At 39.3% G+C, this 18,989-nt stretch overlaps 2 protein-coding genes across 6 annotated transcripts in view; both read right to left on the bottom strand.

Annotated features, from left to right (window-relative positions):
• The window catches only part of abcc12 (ATP-binding cassette, sub-family C (CFTR/MRP), member 12), a 29,377-nt gene extending 19,867 nt beyond the window's left edge, over nt 1-9,510 (bottom strand). The window contains exons 1-10 of one of the 2 annotated variants that reach the window (XM_028015178.1): nt 9,152-9,510; nt 7,093-7,149; nt 6,736-6,887; nt 6,309-6,455; nt 5,550-5,697; nt 4,823-5,059; nt 4,573-4,746; nt 3,641-3,788; nt 3,029-3,177; nt 2,758-2,865 (exon numbers count right to left, since the gene is read on the bottom strand). In XM_028015178.1, the coding sequence (XP_027870979.1) occupies nt 2,758-2,865; nt 3,029-3,177; nt 3,641-3,788; nt 4,573-4,746; nt 4,823-5,059; nt 5,550-5,697; nt 6,309-6,455; nt 6,736-6,887; nt 7,093-7,143 (1,314 nt within the window). In that variant the 5' untranslated portion in view covers nt 7,144-7,149; nt 9,152-9,510. Of the gene's footprint in view, nt 1-2,757; nt 2,866-3,028; nt 3,178-3,640; nt 3,789-4,572; nt 4,747-4,822; nt 5,060-5,549; nt 5,698-6,308; nt 6,456-6,722; nt 6,888-7,092; nt 7,150-9,151 lie in introns of those variants that run through there. The other variant, XM_028015179.1, reaches the window with a different exon arrangement.
• A 2,554-nt stretch (nt 9,511-12,064) lies between these two features.
• cep89 (centrosomal protein 89) overlaps nt 12,065-18,989 on the bottom strand; it is a 41,649-nt gene continuing 34,724 nt past the window's right edge. For all 4 annotated transcript variants that reach the window (XM_028015865.1, XM_028015866.1, XM_028015864.1 and 1 more), the window contains one exon: nt 12,065-12,927. In XM_028015865.1, the coding sequence (XP_027871666.1) occupies nt 12,726-12,927 (202 nt within the window). In that variant the 3' untranslated portion in view covers nt 12,065-12,725. The remainder of the gene's footprint in view (nt 12,928-18,989) is intronic.

Genomic DNA, 18,989 nt, shown 5'->3' on the forward strand with positions numbered 1-18,989 from the left:
CCCCGAGTCAGAGGCCGGTCCCGAGTCAGAGGCCAGCCCCGAGTCAGAGGCCGGACCCGAGCCAGGGGCCGGACCGGACTCAGAGGCCGGTTCCGAGTCAGAGGCTGGTCCCGAGTCAGAGGCCGGTACCGAGTCAGAGGCAGGGCGAGGCTCAACATTTGGTCCATTGTTAAAATCATCTTGACTTTCTTCCAAATCTTCTCCACAGCAGATTGCCTGTTCAAACCACTTCCATGCCTTTCTAATGTAACTTTTCTTCAAATGAATTTTTCTCGGACGTGCCAGGGTTCTTCGGAAGCATTCAGTGAGTTTATTAATTACCAGCGGGTTTTCACTTTTAATCATTTTAAACAATAACTCTTGTACTACATCGTCATTTCCGCTGAGCAGTTGAAAGATGTCCTGGCCAAGTTTTGTCTCCATCTCCTCAAAAAATATAAAATCTATGTCTTTTACTGCTTCCCAAAGTTTTGGACCAAGCTTCTTGTGGACGGGGTCGGTGTCCTTCATTTTATAACCGCCATAACTGGATCTGTAACTTGATATATAAATTAGTCTCCAAAATATTCTATCCACCATATTTTTTCTTTGAGCTTCAGTTCCCCGTTTAAATCCCATTTCATTTGCGTCCTTTAAAAACTGCTCTGGATCCATTTCTGCCTGAGTGTAAGACTCACTCAGGCAATTTTCATCACTATACAAATCTTCATTGGGAAAAAATGTCCTCCTGATCTTCATTTTTGTATTCGTAAACATTTTTCTTTTTGGAACAGGATCCTCCAAGTGGCGTTTGAATTTTCTCACTATAAATGCATGTCCTTCTGGGTAGTCGAGTAGGGCAATTAAATTAAGTGCTGAAGCATAGTGGAACGCGTCCCTCGCAATACTTTGAAAAATTCGTTCGCTCAGTTCCTCTGCTACATCTGAAAGTATGTCCACGTTTATTTCACCTGTTTTCCTTAGCAGTAAGGCCAAAAGTTTTTTGTGCTGTTCTAAAAAGATTTCTCTGACGAGATGCATGGTGGGGCCGTCTGCCACTTTCTCTATTATTTTCCAAAGAAGCTCGCTGAGAAATTTCTTCTTCCTATAGTCTGGGGTGGTTTGCCCAGGATGAACTCTATTAGAACACGTCTTTCTGACTTTGCTCCAAAAGGAGACCTTGGGTCTCACATAAACGTCGCTTTCGTTGCTCATCTTTATTCCGTCAGCTAAAGTGTCCAAATGAATTTTATGTTGACTGACCGGAGACTCAACTGATCAGTTGGTGATGTCATGGACTATGACATCACAGAGGCATCCTTAGAAGGGCCTCCTGGCACTGACATCATTTGAAATCAGGCTGATGACATCATTGTCAGCAGCATGGCAACTGTTGCTGGGGTACTAATAGCTCACAGTGAGCATGCGCTATGAAAATAAATTATCTGTGGGCACTAAATACATTATTCCCACAAGTCTGAACTGGAAGTGACCTGCGCAGCTTCGCCAGAACAGGTTGGGCCAGGGAACCATTGGTCCCTCCACTTTACCCTCCTACACATTTTTATTAGTGTGAATGCTGCAGGCATTCATTCACACTATTGAGTTCCACTTTCCTGGTTGCTCCGTAAATTTCGCCACGCTTCTTCTCCTGCATACTTTGTGCTATTTTCACCATTCAACTTTTATACTACTCTGCTTGCTCTCCTAATGCCGGCTATATCTCTTGACTCCTCCCTTCCTCATTTCCTTAGTATAAAGCCCAGCGCACACGACACGATCTTAGAGCTGTCGGCCGATTGTCGGCCCATTTTCAAAACCTGACCAGCTAGTGTCAGCGTAAAGTCCTGACTGAATGAAAATCATTAGAACCTATTTACATCACGTTAACGAAGAACAGCTGAAAAGTTACCGGTTTCGCTCCAACTCCTCCCCTTGTCATTTCTATATTCTTTGCATGTTGAATAAACATTAATGTTGTTTCCACATATCATCTCCAATGTCAGCTGGACTTCGGGTTGCTCCGTGTCAGCTGTTTGGGATTCCCCTCCATAATTTCCCCTCAGAAAACACGGAGGAGAATCCTCGCTTTCTGATTGGCTGCCTGTCACATTCAACAGGCTGCATTAAGATCCCAGTCCGGGAAAATCCCTGATTTAGATCAGAGCGGCAACGATGATCTACCGTAACACACCACACAATCTTAGAAAGACCAACGTTTTAAGATTGTTGTAAGGGGAAAAATAGACCCAAAAAATCATGTAGTGTGAACTATTGCATCAGGTAGTCGATGTGCCCATCTTCTCTATTTAACTCTAATTATTACTGAAGGGCAACACAATATACAGACTTCATAATCTGCCCTCTTTTAGTTGAATGCAGTATTTATTTACACTTTGGCTTTATGTTTAGTTTTTTTTCCAGTACATTTTTTGTTAATGGAGACTGAGAATCCATTTTATTTTTGTTTTTGGTTGTTTTGTTTATTTTGTTTACCAGTTCCAGTGTTTAGTGTTCTTTTGAAAATAAAGTGTATCTAACTTTGGCAAGAAATTACATGCATTATTACACCATTTTCAGTGTAAAAAGGTCTTCAAACAATATTATTGTTTATCGCAATAATTTTTTAGACAATTAATTGTTCAGCAAAATTTGCTATCGTGACAGGCCTACTGATACGTTACATTGGTCTTATGTGATAAACTAACATCAAAACCACAGAAGTTCACCGATTTGTGCAGAAACATTTAAAAAGAAAGCAACGGTTCAAAACTGTACCCTTAATCTCTTGAGGGACACAGCGGCTTCAGCAAGAGCCTTCACGCACAGTGGCAGCAGAGCGAGGGAGAACCTCATGGAGTTGAATATGGCGATGGTAGTGAAGGCCTGTTGATATCAGAGAACATGACAAACAAAATCGATACGACACCTGGCAGGGTTAAGACCGAATCTAAATGAAAATTGTTTGGCAGACAGGAATCGTCTGATGACTGCTGATTTCACGACCCCTCACAAGACGAACCCCGGCGCTGCCTGCTGCTGAACTTACGTCGGACGTGGTGAGCGACAAACCCAGCAGAGTGTGCACCAGGAAGGTGAGAACAGTGGCGACGGTCGGGATGATGCTGGTGATGCTGGTGTTGATGTTCTGGATGTAGCTGACCAGCCGTACCTGCTTCTTTTCCTTTTTTCTTAACCCTGGAAGGAAGATAACGTTTCTGTCATGTAGTACCACAGAATGGCCTTTAGGGGGCGGGGAGAATTACAGGTACGTAGAAGGAAAATCATACATTTACAAATAAAACTCTGAAAATTGTGACGTGCATTTCTATTCAACCTAAAAAAAGCCCTAAAGTCAACTAGTTAGAAAAATAGAGTCCATCTGTGTGGGGTTTGAGCTTAGTTAGAATGGAGACTCTCCGTTCTAAGGTTGAGCTAATGAGCAACAGTTTGACTCAGTAAAAATTAAATAAATAAATTGTGACGTTTTTGACCCATTTCATGATCACTGGGATGCTTTATGTTGATTTATGTTTTATTGCATAAAAACCTAAATAAAAATACGCTGAAGTCAGAATGTGTAAAAAGTCGACGTGCAATAAAAACACTTTTGTGAGACTCTGTATCCAAACGCTTGACATGCAGCCGCTCCCTTACTCACCTGCTATCTTCTTCTCAAAGGACTCCTCCCAGGCGTACATCTTGATGAGCTTGATGCTGTTCAGAATCTCGTTCATGGTGCGGACGCGGCCGTCTGTGAGCTGCATGGCTTTCCATCTGAACTTGTTAATGAGCTTTGCCAGGACAAACTGAAAAAAGAATTTGATTTTAGAAGTATTTTTACTGTATTTTTTTACTTTTACCCAAATAATTTTATTATGCAGTATTGCTGCTCTTACTTGAGTAAAAGATTCTGGACTCTCTTCCCACTGTGAGTAACTTCACTGAATGAAGAACAAGCTTGTTTTAACCAAGAATTCACCTGACTCAGATTTGACGTTTTTGTTCAAGTTTCGTCAGTTTTATATAGACAGAAATTAATTTGGGGGAAAAAGAAAGTTAATTTGCCTCATTTTGTGATTTTGTAACTATGTTATTTATATGAATTTGTTTCATTTTGCTCTTTAAAACGACACTTGACAAAATCTAGTGCTAAAATTCTATGACTTCGTGCTTTGATGATGTAAAGCACTTTGAACTGCACGGCTGCTGAAACGTGCTATGCAAATAAACTTGATCGACTGATTGATAAAATACCAATATTTCCACATAGCTTTATATTTCGCTCCGTCTGATGATGTAATTTTTAAATATTAAATGTATCAGCACTTGAGTCGCCTTTTATCCAAATACTTTTTACTCTTGGGTAATTTCTTGGATGGCTACTTTTAACTCTTACTCTGCATATGGCTACTTTCTGTTGGTTGGAACATATTCTGGAAAATTTGATTGTCATCCAAATTCTTTCTTTACATTTTATCTAAAATTATCCTTTAAGGGATGAGACTCTGTGCATTTCGTCCTTACTATTGAATAGTTAATGCTCAATCAGGTAAAACTAACTATGCCGGGAATGTGACGCGAGCTGCTGACCTGTATGGGGACGAAGATGATGTAGGTGCAGACTCCTGTCAGTGCGGTGTAACCCAAAACATAGCAGGCTAACACAACGCAGGCGATGAAGATCACCGGGGCACAGAGCGCGAAGCTCCCAAACAGCACCGCCTCGAACAACCGGTGGCCGTCGCTGGTCAAGACGTTAATCATCTGACGGGAGAGACAGCGAGCGGATTTCAAAGCCTCCGAAATGACTACAGCGTCTGGTGATTGCATCATGCTTTACCTCTCCCATTGAAATGCCGCTGTGCACCCTCAGAGAGATGACTTTCTGAAAGGCCATACAGGAGAAGGCTCCTTTCAGCCTGGCGGCCGTCCGCAGGTTGACCGCCCACATCAGGGAGATGAAGAAAGCTTTGAGGAACTCGGTGCAGAACAGAGCCACGGCCAGACCGACGCCGTGGGCCACCGTGGACTTCTCTGGGCTTTCTATGTAGTTCAGGATTTCGTTAACCAGGATGCCCTGAGGGGGGACAGGAAAGCGTGGAGACGTAACAGGACAGGAGCGTTGCGAGGAAACGTCAAGTTCCAGAGTCGAATGTGTTGTGACTAACATCGTATATCACTCTGAGCATATCAAACAAACTGCAAAAACAAGTAGTTTTGTTCTAGTTTCTAGTGCAAATATCTGAGTACACTTTAAATAACAATAAATAAATAAATAAATAAAAAAAACAATGAATTCATAAGTAACTTTTCAGACAGGAGCTTGTTTTCAGTAAATAATTCTTAAATGTTGAAAAAAATGCAAGTGCCCCTGGCAGATTATCTCACCTATAACACGACATTTTTCCTATGTTATGGTTGAAAGAAATCTGCTAGTGGAACCTATTTAATTTAAAGCGCACTAAGATATTTGCACAAGAAACTAAACAAAAAAACTTGGTAAGATTTTGTCTTTTTGCAGCATAAACATACAAATAGAGCTAAGGTGGAATGAAAATCAAACTCACTGGGCCAACGAAAGCTGCTCCCATGGCGAAGGTGCCGATGATGACGGACAGAATGAGCCTCGTTCTCTGAAAGCGGAGAACAGCTCTGACCAGGGACGCCTTCTCCAGGCCTTTCTTTGCCACCTCCTCCTCCCAGAGTCTCTGCAACCTGCAAGACAGTAATATTTTGGCTGGTTGCTGCGTTCTGTTAGGACGATTTTCAAGTCTGAGGGAGCAACGTTTCCTACTGCATCACCAGCAACTTCCAGCAAAAACTGTTTACTAGGCCATTAGCCTTCAAATGAGGGCATTCTTACCAGCCCCTACAGCATACACTATGTCACCAACAATTTTAAATATTTTTCTTCTTTTTGCACTTTTATATTTAGCACTTTGTAAACTTTGATGGGTTTTTTAAGTGCTTCATCAATAAAGCTGGTGATCCTCTAGTCTACCTCAAAGGACGTGTTGCCAATATTTCACAGCCTCCAGAAGTGGAGATGAGGTGACCCAGTGGTCAAAGGAACTGACTTCGGCCACACAGGTGAGATTATTTACTGATCACAGTGAGATTCAAGGTCACCATACGATGCAAGAACAGGAAGTCAACCTTTTTTTCCCCTAGTTTCCATCCTTTTGAGGGTGTCTGCAGCATTGGACTCAAGACACGACCTCCAGATTCAAAGCTTAGCAACCTGGCTAAGGCATTCTTTTACTACAATCCATGTTGTATCCATCCGATATCATAAACATACATGAGCAAAAGCAAAAGCTACTCACCTCTCTCCGCTGGTGTCAGCTACGTCAAATGGGGAGAGGCTAAGAGAGGACAAGTCCAGCCTGTTCCTGAATATGGCCCACATCATGGGAGTCATCCAGGCAAAGGTTGTAAACGACAAGAAGCCTGCCTTGTCCACAGGGTGGGATCTACGTATACAGAAGGAATGACATTTAAATATCCACATACATGCGTCTTACCACACATGCAATGCCTGGAACACATTTTCCTCACTCTTTACAGCCACTGACTTCAATGTGTTGTATTGGGATTTTTATGTTGGACTGATGCAAAGAGCTCTATGATTGTGAAATGGAGGTATAACATGCATTTGATTTAAAGTCCATCGCATCTAAACCCGGTGGAAAAGAAGTTTGTGGGTTCAGCATGTCAAAAAGTAAAGCGCTTCATGTCACCAGTGAAACTGACTGTGGGGAAGACCAGCGGAAGGGCTTGAGAGTCTGTAGGCTGGGCTGGTATTTCCCAAACAGGGAGGGGTGGGACACCCTGCTGCTAGGAACGTCGGTGTGATCTGGGTGGGCAAATTCAGATCCAGTTCTCCATCGAAGACCATCATCTGTCTGAGGCGTAAAGTTTCCAAGAAGATGCAAAGAGAAAGAGGCAGAGTTAGATGACATTCCAGCTAACGAGTCTCAGAGACTCAAAGAGTTGTGCAAGAGAAACACAGGATGCAAGTGAGACAATAGGAGGGGAGCAGATCTGAAGGGACGAAACGGAAAGTGTCAGACTGTAAAATCCCGGTTTCTGTTTGTTCTGCCCACTTACAAAAGATGTCCGTCGATTCCTGCTCTGCTCTATGGAATAATCCTTCTTCATTGTGTCCTGCATAACAAACAGAATGAAAACTGGATGAGTTTCTTAGTCGAGAAATGTCAAGAAAATTCATCAGATGACGTTTAAACAGACAGAATCAGACTGGGGCGAGTTATCGCATCTCCTGCTCCATTTTAAACCTTCTGAGGGTTTTAACAGGAACAGTAATGAGACGTGTATGCAGATGACTTGTGGATACATAATCCGTGTTGCTTCATGACACTTGGAACTACAGAGTCAATGAATTACAGGAGCTGCTTCCCACTGTGTCAAAGTTCTGGGAGATGACTCCAAACACACAGTCACGGTTACTCTGTCCTTCATCATGGCTGTGAAATTTATACAGAGCTGAAAAGGCAGAACTTGATCTCACTATTATGAGGGCATAAAGAGTTTAGCAATGGAATTATGACCACCGGTCTAACAGCAAGAATAGAAGGTCCTCACTTTGCCAACAAAACCGTACATGGAGGTTTCCCATCTTAAGGTGTCATGGTACTTCTAGTACAAAGACTGTTTAGATCCATTATGGTTTATTTATTGCACTTCATGGAGCGTACTGTACTTTATCTCTGCCCCTCCTCCACTTACTGCTTCACACTGCCATGCTGTGGAGACTAAAGGAGCAGCTGGCTGGCTGACCGCAGTCTGGTGACCCAAGCAGAGAGTGCAAAGTTTTTAATGTAATTTAATTTACTTGATAAGGCTAAAAAAAAAAATTACAAGCAAAAAAAAGCAATGTACTATGAATAAAATCTGATTTTTAGTATTAAATTAAGCTTCACTGTTCATCTTTAACATGTTTTTTTTTTTTTACATGTTATGTACAGAAACTACCCTCTCAAAAGGCTTAAGACAAATCTTTTATGGAACTACTAGTTGACTTTGTTTTTTCTTTCTAATTCCCATTTCTCTGGTACTGTCAAAGTTCAAGTGTCTGGTGAATCAGACAATAACTGATAAAGGTTTTTAATTATGTTCTTTTACATTTAAGTTTGGTTTTATTGCATTGGCACTGTATTCAGGAACATTGTTTAGGTCACGAAACCTAAACTGTTGTGAAACACTAATTTTTCAGATTTAACTGCAAGGTGGATCAAAACCTAATCGGCTGTTCCTGTTTACTTCCATCAGTTTTGTTTAGTCAATCATCACCGTTAGCTAAAATGCAGCACAGGATAAAACCATCCCCATGTTTTAAAGACGGCTGATCAGACACATTGGTGTATCCTCGTTTGATGATGATGAACTCTCCAAATGCTGAAAGCACAATTAAAATATTGCAGGGATGTATTTAAGCACCCCTGGACATGAAATCGATGCGTTGTGGGTGTTAACTTGTTGGTTGTCTTAAAAATTCCTGAAGCAGGACATTTGAACCTCCTTTTTTATTGGTCTAGAATTTCCCTCGTAAGTTTCAGAAATGGTTAAAGCTCCACGGGTAAGATACTGACAACTCAAAATCACTCCACAAATCTTGGTAAAACAGCAACCAGCTGAATTAAACCCAGAGTCCTTTTGAACTCACAGGGCTAATAACCAACAGCTCAAGCTGCACGACTGCTGTCTGATAACTAATATTGGTTCAGAAAAGAAAATTCTCTCACTTTGAAAATACAAGGAGCTGTAAAACAAATGTTCTGCTAAAACAATGCGCATGCAACCAAAATTTGTATGCGCAGAGAGTTATCACAAGCTAAAAGTGGATAATCTCATTTTATTGCAGTTGAGGAGAAGAAAGTTTTAGATCTGAACAAAATCAAAACCCTGTTTTTTTTTTTTTAAATAATTTATACTATTAATTAAAAAAACCACTGATACCTTATCAGTGTTTTTACTTGCATAAAGCAAACGGCACCTTCTAAAATGTAAAAAACACACACAAAAAAACACAACACAACGTAAAAGACTAATTAAACAGACTGGACAATCCCGATCAAAACTAGGCTGAGCTGACAAAATCAGGTGTAGATAATCTAAAAGAGAAATGTTGACATAAACAGAAGAGTACCTCAGAGTGGACAGAGCGGAGCCTCTGCAGCTTGTTAACTCAGACTCTACTGAGGAGCCGGTAGGATTTCCCTCTGCCTCCCTTTCTATGAAGAACAAAGGTTGGTGTGCTCAGAGGTAAACGTCCTGCTGTTCCCTGCTGACAACCCAAATGACACAGCAATTAAAATCAGTTATAGTACATCAACCTAAAACGATAAAGTCTGGCTGATATTTAGCTTAAACGTAAATTAGTGTCCAGGTCCACCAGAAAAAGACAAAAAAACAACAACAACAAAAACTGTAACGGTTAATTGTTTTCAATTTATGCCTGTTTCTGTATATTGGTGTTGGAAAAGCAAAGCTATCAAAGCGTGTTAATGAGAAAACCGTTCAGTTTTATTAAAGTATCTTGTACAAAATTAGAGCAAAGACGGCAACACACAGCACCAGAGTGTAAGCCCTGACCTACAGATTCAGAACATATTTTCGTAACCAGGGACAGGAGACATGAAAAGAAAAGGATTATACGGATTACATGATAATAATAAAAAAGAGTGTGGATAACCTGATAAAGTGTAGAAATAAGGTACCACACACCTTAATGTGAAGGGAACTGTCTCTTGTTTAAGTAGCAGATGGTCTTCCTGTTTGTTGTTCTTTCAGTAAGCAGCAAACTGCAAGAACAGAACTGCAGCATCTACAAATAGATTAACAATCCAAATATCTGTGGTACTGTCTGTTCTCTAATTAATAAATCATTGTTTTCCTGCAGATTATTAGTGTGTTGCCAAAGCGACATTTTAGGCCTGTTTAAAACAACTCGTTTTCCAGATCACTATCTTGTTGTTCACTGAGTCAGATTTGAGTGTCTTGAGTTCATGTGGCAAAATGTTTGTGGGGTTTCAAGAAAATCTGCAAGAAAATGTTTCTGGTGACAAATTTCTGAAATCATAAATAATGCATCTTTCTTTTTTTTTTTAAAAAAAAAAAAAAAAAAAACTTTTGGTAAAACATAACTACTAACACTTTTAGCAAATGTTAGTGTTTTTTGATTTGAAAAAGTAAGCTTCCTTATGTACTGCTCTACACAATTACTTTTGAATGGCATTAAAATGTTAATAACTGATGTTCCTTTCATAGAAAACTAAATTCAACTGAGACTGTACAGTAAAAAAAACACAAAGATAAACATAACACTCATAACTAGATTAAAGTGTCCTCACTGACTAGTCTTTTTGATAAATCATGTATCTTTGTTGCAGATCATTAATGTTATTTCATTTCAACAGTGTTCAGCATCACCTACCTGCAGTAAGAACCGTCAAATCTGGAGACTCGTTGTGTTTATTTGGGGAGAGTTGGTCAAGCGTTTATTTGTACGTTATATTTAAATTGTTAAGTAAAAAATAAACCCTTCATGTTTTCGCTCTGTTATTAACCATTTCGGTTTTATAATGTTTCAGGTTCAAAAACCACCCATAAAGTTCTTTTCAGCATTTTCCTTTTGTTTGTAGCAGTAGTTCAAACTCCAAGAAAGAAATATGTATAGAGTATTATTTACTGTTACGAGCACAGATGAGATAGTTCGTAAGCTATAAAACATGTTTACGTAAAAGCTCGGACTTTTTTTCTTTCTTTTTTTTTAACAGGAGCGTCACGTATTTCGATTTTAGAAGCGCTCCACCTGCTGGTTTTAACTTGGTACTACATGCTAAAAATAGTTCAGATTTTTGCAGAATCAACAGTTTTTAAAGACTGCTTGGTCTTAGAAACGGAGCTCTTCTTCTAAAAATGCCCACACCATCAGTAGAGCACAACAGATATTTAGTACAACAAAAGGCTTTTGTGTAAAAATCACTTTGTCACCTCAAACATTCATCGATTAGAATAAGAACTCACACACTAATGCAACCTAAACCTAACACATTTAGCTCTTTGAGTTTCTTCATGGTTACTGGAAGTGATAAACAGAGGAGCCATGTTACGATGACTTCCTGACGGTTTCAATATGCAATTTCAAGGCATATTTCATATATATAAATGATAGGTTTATTTTTGTCCTAACCTGCAAAGAATCAGCCAGAGACAGAGATTAGTTTTCTTTTCTTTTCTGCAGAACAGGAGAATTGAGAGCAGACGCGACGAATCGCTGTCAAACACTGTCTGGAATCAATTCTGCCAGATCTTTCTTTGCATTTCTCTTTATTGTATAGAAAAAGGAGGTTGGGCTTCTTCACACAGTCACACAGAGAATTGACCAACAATCTTTACATTCTGGAACCTCCTGTGGACATGCCCTTACAAGGGCATGTGACTGACCACAACTAATCAATTACATATGGAACTAATAACACATGAATGTTTAACGTTTTTAGCTTCCAGGCAAACATCCTAAACAAAGTTAATAATATACTACAAAAGATTAATAAAGTTCTACAAAAGAAAGAGAAGTTAAGTAAATATAAAAATAATAATAATATGAGAGTAATAATATAAAAAGAATAATATGAAAACATAACTTGTAAAATAAACTCATAAGTAAATGAACAGGAGGATAATTTTTCTAACAATATAGCATTTTTATAACAACTAAAGGTAACATAGTTTGCAACAAAGTGATACTATGTGGCTGGAGAAGACATAATACTGGCCCTTTTAGACCTCTTCAGGCCTTATTATTTAACACTTACATGTTCCCTTATGGTCACATACCATATTTTAGTCTTCCTTCTCACTACTTCACAGCATAAAGTCACATGGACTATATTTAAGTATAAATACATAATTTTGTTTTATGTTATCATATTTTCTGATAACATCTATCAGTAGTTGTGACCATCTGTGTTTTAGTCCAACTCCCAGTTAGAGTCAAAATATTAGATGGTCACACTACCTTGGGCTTTCAAACAAAAAAAATAAAGAAGAAAAGAAATTTGGCTCCCAGATGTGAATTGTTGGTTTATTATTTACAATCATAAAAGTCGGGCTTAAAAATTACAGGTCTAGGACGTACAAATATATAAACATTCTTAAATATGTCTAAAATATGTTCTTTATATCTATTAGAGAAAACTCACTTGACATATACATTTTTAATCTTCTTCAAGTAAATTGAAATTTCAATGAGTTTAACATTATTGCTCTTATTTCTCCTCATTCAGTGTACAGATGATGGGTGTATTTATTTACACCCACACAGCCTGGTCACTGTCCTGCTATAGAGTCATTGCCACGTCGTGTCCAGTAGATGGCACCACTGCCTTTTGACTTCAGGACATTTCAGTCAAGTTTCACCTTCCCATTTTACTCTTCAGCTCACCCCCTCAGTTGTGCATGGCACATTTTATGAAAGAAAAAAACAAACAAATATGTTAAAAACTATTAAAATACTATGTCAAATGTCAAAATAAAAAGTGCAGAAAAGTGCGTTCCCAGGCCAACGGATTGCCTGCAGGATTAATTTAGTCCTAGTTTTATTGATTGTCTGCTCTTTCGCCTTACAAAAAAAAAAAAAAAAAGCTAAAGAAAGCGTGACCCAGATACCAGTACCATCCTCTGATGTTCAGACGCCGCCAGTTTTAGTCTCTGGGTCTTCAGCAATAGAAATCCAGCCCGTGCGTCTGCTGGAGCAGGGGGGATTTGATGGCCTCCTCTGAAGTCTGAGCAGGGAAGTCAGGGGAAAGCGCCCAGGCCGACAGCGCCCCGCTCAGCTTCGTGTCCAACAGCGTCTCCCTCATTTGCTGGTTCTCCTGTGTTGCCGCCTGCCACACCACCTCCAACTCCTCCTCTACGTCCCTAAAAGGAAAAATTGTAAAAAAAAAAAAAAAAATTTTTTTTTTTTTAAAACAAGGAAATCAGCTCCATCAGTCACTTTGCTTCACTCACTGAGTAAACTGCTGTGGCTTTCACTCGGGGAGCTGCTGGAGAGTCTCTGCAGGGGGTCTGGAGGGGGCCTAGCATGCAGTGGATGTGTGAAATTGTCTTGAAATAAATTTGAAGATTTCTTCGGCTATGGCTTATTGGCCTTTGAGCGAGCCGGAGGGTGTCTGCTGATTTCCACAGTGAGACAGGCGTAACTGTCAAGGCAATTGTGACACTGTGGTGGAAAGCCAGGTATTCCTACTGAATTTTGCGGCACATTGGGTTCAGCAGTTTAAATAGCGAGCGGGTTTATGGCTGTAAGAAGACAGTGCTGCTCGGTTTTCTAAACGGTACCAAAGTGCCGAAACAGTATCTACCTTCTTACAGATTCAGTTTTTCCTTTTTTGTCTCTCTAAAATCTTGTACAAAATCAAACAACTGTTAATATCAGACAGAGAACGTGGATAAAAGCTATCCGATATCCAAAACTATCTGACAAAACTATTGACAATTACGATTAAGCAGTTTTTTACATCACTGTTGAGGAAGTTTGATCCGCTTTTCTTTGCAGAGATTTTGTACTTCCACCACAACAGAGGCTTCTAAGGCCACTGCCTGTCAGTGAGAAGGAGGTCCTGATCTTGACTAGGCCTCTCCAAAACATTCTTAAAGTCATTCTAAGTTGAAATTACTTCTCTGCTCCAGATCGTTTATGTTTGAACATAAGGTCACGAACTGACGGTCAGGCATTGTCCGTCTGGATTTTCTGCTGTAAAACAGCATTTATATTTCTAATTATCAACATTATTTCTATTTTCTAAATGTCACAGTTACGAGGAAGATCATATCTTAAGAGATTTATTATCAATGTCTTCAAAATCAAAAGTTTATATACATTTCCTCAGCATTTGGTAGAATTGTCTTTGAACTGAATGACTTTGGTTTTCTTCCCCTAGTTTCTCACAATAGTTTGCTGGATTTCTGGTCCATTTCTCCTGATAGAACTGGTGCGACCGAGACCTTTTCAGATCTACCCACAATTCAATATTGGTTGCAATCAGGCCTTTGTGATGGCCACACCTAAACGTTGACTTTGATCCCAACAGTGTAAATGGGAGATAGGGGAAAGGTGCATTATTGTGATGTTCTTAAGTCACTTTGTAACTACTTTGGCTGCACGTTGACAGTCATTGTCCATTTGGAAAACCAATTTGCACCCAAGCTTTGACCTCCTGACTTATGTCTTTAGATGTTTCTTCAATGTTCTTTCTATTTTATTTGATGAAGTGTACCAGTTCCTCCTGTCCCATCGTACTTCACAGTTAGGATGGAACAATTATCACGGTTTTTCCTTCAGAAATATCAATAGTCATTATGGCCAAGCAGTTCCACTTTTGTTTCATCAGACTACAGGACATCTCTCCAAAAATAAAGTTTTGTGTCCATGTGTGCATTTGTAAACTGCACTCTGGATTTCTTACATTTCTTTTAGAGTAATGGCTTCCTCCTTGCTGAGTGGCCTTTCAGTTTGTGTTGGTACAGGACGTATTTTACTCTAGATAATGACACTGTTACTAGTTTCAGACGGCAGTGCTAAAAATTGTTGTTTTTTTATTTTTGGGATCTCCTGGACTATTGTTGAAGAAATCTGTAAGAGGTCAAATACTTTCTAATCGCAACGTAAATAATTTTCTGGAAGGCAGTGTTGAGGAGAACATTAACACTTTTACCACATGAGGTAATCCTGTCAAATGTATATGAACCACATATATATTTATGGGATATTTAGTGGCATTGTAAATTAATCTTGATGCATTCTTCCCTTGTTGGTTCATCTTTCTTTTTTTTTTACTACTATAATTTTCAATAATTTCGCTTGCACCATTTGTTAGGGACGCAGACAATGGAAATCAGCCTTGGTTGTAAATTGGTGCATTTACATTTGTGTTGTTCAAAATGTTCATTAATGCACAACGTTGCCCCTCAGCAAGTAACATAAAGTCAATTAAAACATAATTAGTGCAATTTTGGTCATTTTGTATTTGTCAAGCAATATAATCCATGTTCTGTGGTGGTTCTGTGGCACTCAACCACCACAGTTCAAGATTTACATTTATTGATACATGTTTATGTAAAGCACCTGTGTCAGGCATTGTGGACTAGAGGCCATTAGAGATGGTAACAAGAGATGGTGTAAAATAATTATTTTATTCTTTTTCATGTGTTTCAAATGACTTTTAATAACTGGATCCTAGCCAAAAAGGTTACAGAATTTCAAAACCCCACGTGAAAATCTGAAAATATATGTATATATTTGTGTGTATAAAAAATCGGAACTCTCAATTGATGCTTGGTGTCAAGGACTCGTTTCCTTCAGTGTCATTCATTTAGAGCGACTGCTAGTCCATCTGGAGAACGTCGACTAGACTGTGAAGGAAAAAAAAGATAAAACTGTTCTTTCTATTATTGATGTGTTTCAATGCGAACAAAAAGAAAAAAAACTTTGTCCCTTGTCGTCTCAGAGTGACAACCACCACATATTCTTCGCTAATTACATCCAATCCAAACAGTTACCAATGGCAACCAGTGTTTTGCCATTCACATTCCCTGCTGCTTCAGCATAGACGAAAAAAGATTAATGCGCCTGTGATGGAGAGAAACTCTTACTGAAGACTGGCTTGATTGCAGTGACCACAGACCCACTAAGATGTATTTTGCTGCATTAAATATACATGGTGCCTTGCAAAAAGGTTCTACAAAAAAGAAGAGAGAGAAAAAAGAGAAAGACCTTTGAAGTTTTTCACATCCTGCCATGTTACAACAACAAATTTCAATGTATTTTGTTGGGATTTTGTGAAATAGTGGAATCTTTGGAAAGCAGATTCTTTATTTAAAAATTGTACCTTTGAAAGTAGTATCCTACTCCTTCCACTTAGCAAGGATTCTATATTTTTTGTTGATATTCCACAAAAAAAAGGATATTGAAACATTTGCCAGTCACTGTGTGGCTTACGTACCACTAAGTACTATTGCGTCTTTAGATATCTGCACTGCAGTCATTCCATATGGTCAATTCAATAAATCAGAAAATTACAGAGAAGTTCATTCATTTCAGCCACTCAATCCTCAATCTCCATATAGGTTAATAACATGCAGGTTCATATTTTCCAAGTCTTTATTTTGCAAATTATGATAATTTTCCACTTACAGCTAACGCAAGCAAGACAATAAAGATTAGAATAATACTTCAGTCCAATATAAAAAAAATACATTTTAAACCAGAAATATGGGCTTAATGTAAAGTATATATAACACATGCTTATGGGTAATTTTCATAAGGAACTTTTACTATGAGAAAAGGAGCCTCATCATCAGGACAGAATGCATATTTTAATGTATTTCTACATTTGATTGAGTGTTTGAACTAGCCTTCAACCACTGGATCTACTGTGTTGTTGATGAGTATTACAAGAATAATAAAGTAAAGAGCTTTATCTCTGCTGGATGCAGAAGAAACATCTCAGTGCTGGGTTCAGAGATACAACTTAGAAATGATTAGAAATGATGTGTATGAGCTGAAGGCTGCTGTTAGCAAAGCACTACCCCTGTATGTCAATTCAGGTTCTCACTCACTACTGGCTTAAAGCTACAAACGCCACAGGCTGCTACGACCGTAAAATAACAAACGGGGATCTTTTACAACGGCTGCTACAAAAAACCGCCACCCATCTCTGCCTGTTTAAGTAGTCTTTTTCATGTCTCTCTAACTGGCAGGTTATTGCGAGGGCAGGCGAAATATAGTCCTTGGCAACTGCCTCAGGTTCGTAGAGAATGCAGAATGATTTGAGAGGAAAGTGGCTCTGACGGACGAGGTAGGCCCTGATCAAATGAGGGAGCCTGAAGGAACAGAAAACTTCTGCAGCATGATCATTTGTGTACTTGAGTTTTATGAATTTTAAGCTCGAGGCCAGCTCTACACATTAACATAAATGACTGTCAGCACTTTGAGGTGCTCAACAGCAGAAGGAAGGGCTGTTTCAAGCCTACGCTGGAACAGAATTGACAGTAATACTATTAATATTATCTTAAAAATCAATATTTTAAAGGGGCAGTATTATGTAAAAGCAACATATTTGAGTTTTACATCATGTTATACTGTTATTCCTTCATCAAAAACATTCCTGGAGTGTTGCCTTGATTCTCTCATGAATGTTTGAGAAACCCTTTAATCTCCCATGGCAACCATTCAGCTGTGCAAAACGGCTGGATGGACCTGGCTCCACCTTTCAGACGCAGCCTCTCCTCTGAGCTGCAGTTTCCAGGCTTCAGAGCTTCCGCCACGACTTTCCCACTCGGCTCCTTCAGACTAGCCAGTGGCAATTAGCAGACACCTGGTAGAACTGCGCATCTGCTGAGCTCATTATGCAAGCTTCTTCTCAGTGGTAAAAACGCTGCTAAAGGGTTGATAGAGGAGCGATGCTGTGATGACTTCCTGAAGGCGGAGTTTCAGAAAGAGCAGGAGTTTTTAAAGCGGCAGAGGCCCAATTTCCAGAAGTTAAACCACAAAGCAAAATTTCTTGTAAGTTACATTTGATAAATATAGCATTTTTTTAACAATTGAAGATAACATAGAAAATACATAACACTGCCCCTTTAATAAGTGACAGCTAATTATTTGCCACAATACATCTTTTAAGTCGTAATTTACTGGGATTTACTAAAGGATTAGGAACTAAAGAAGTTCCTAATCAAAACTAACCATCCACTGACTTCAGTCCTGCGAAACCCTGCTGCATTTTAATCAGATTCTAAACTTACTGACAATGGCTTATATAATCAGGGTCTCAGTTTGTTGGCTGCTGAAAGCAAATTAAATGAAAATGGGGGAATTTATCAGCAAATTACCAGCTTTGGTTGTTGACTTGGAGGTTGCTTTTTGTTTATATGAAGAGTCTTTATGTGTTGAGTGGCTAGGTAGCAGTGGGAGGAGCAGACTATGTTTAGAGGAGGGAAAACGAAGATCTGAAAGCTCAATTTCCACCCCCAGAGCTCCATGAAGTCTCGGGCCGTGGCGCTTCCCCGGAGGCAGGCAGCAATCACAACCGATCAGCATCTCTGCGGCTGCACCAGGGGCGGAATATAAAGCAGAGGATGAGAGGGACCGGAGACTGACTCGCAGAAAGATTCTTCTGAAGGGAGACGGTGAAAAGTTTCGCTCCTCTTCCTGAGAACAAAGCTAAAGCATTTTCTCGAAAAGGAAAAACAAACCAGGGGTATTTTATAAAAACCCTATCTACAAACAAGATTTTTCTGTAACATTTTGGCCCCGGTGTGTGTTCCAATGACTTGGCAAGGCTTGACTGTGCGTCCGGGGGATGGCTATCAGAAAAAGTCTATTTAGGCCGACCATTTTCTGAGGCAAGGTTCAACTCTGCTCTGATCGCACGAATGAGCCAAAGATGGAAAAGTTTTCCTAATAACATATCTTTTGAGACAGTTGGTATCACTCAGTGTCATTAAAGGGATTTTCGGCTGTAAAACCCTGAGCTCAGTTTAATGAGGGGCTTCTGATTAGAAACATGTCAAAAACACAGCAAAAACTCAGAGCTAGCGAGGAAGCTCTAAGTTATAATCAGAATTTGTTCTCAATCATTTCCGATGAGTCAATGGTTATAGGGATTTAACCACAGCAAGCAAGTTTAGGGGCACATCTCTGAAAAGTTCACAATACATGTAGAAAAACGGCGAAAAAGAAATGGGACGCTCTATTTCCCTTGGTTTTATTGGCCAAAAAACACCGAGCAAAATCTTCTTAACTAGTTAACCTGTTCGGTTTACTGGTTTGTAAAAGTTATAAGCGAGTTAATACATCTATTGCTACCAAAAAAAAGTTGATTCACTTAATACTGCCCCTGTAATAAAATTGAATCAACCAAAAACTTATAGGAAGTTGTTAGTTTTTCACACTGATAAATAGAGTGTTAAGTTCTCATCAA

The sequence above is a fragment of the Xiphophorus couchianus genome, chromosome 4, assembly GCF_001444195.1.
Source record: "Xiphophorus couchianus chromosome 4, X_couchianus-1.0, whole genome shotgun sequence".
NCBI lineage: Eukaryota > Metazoa > Chordata > Actinopteri > Cyprinodontiformes > Poeciliidae > Xiphophorus > Xiphophorus couchianus.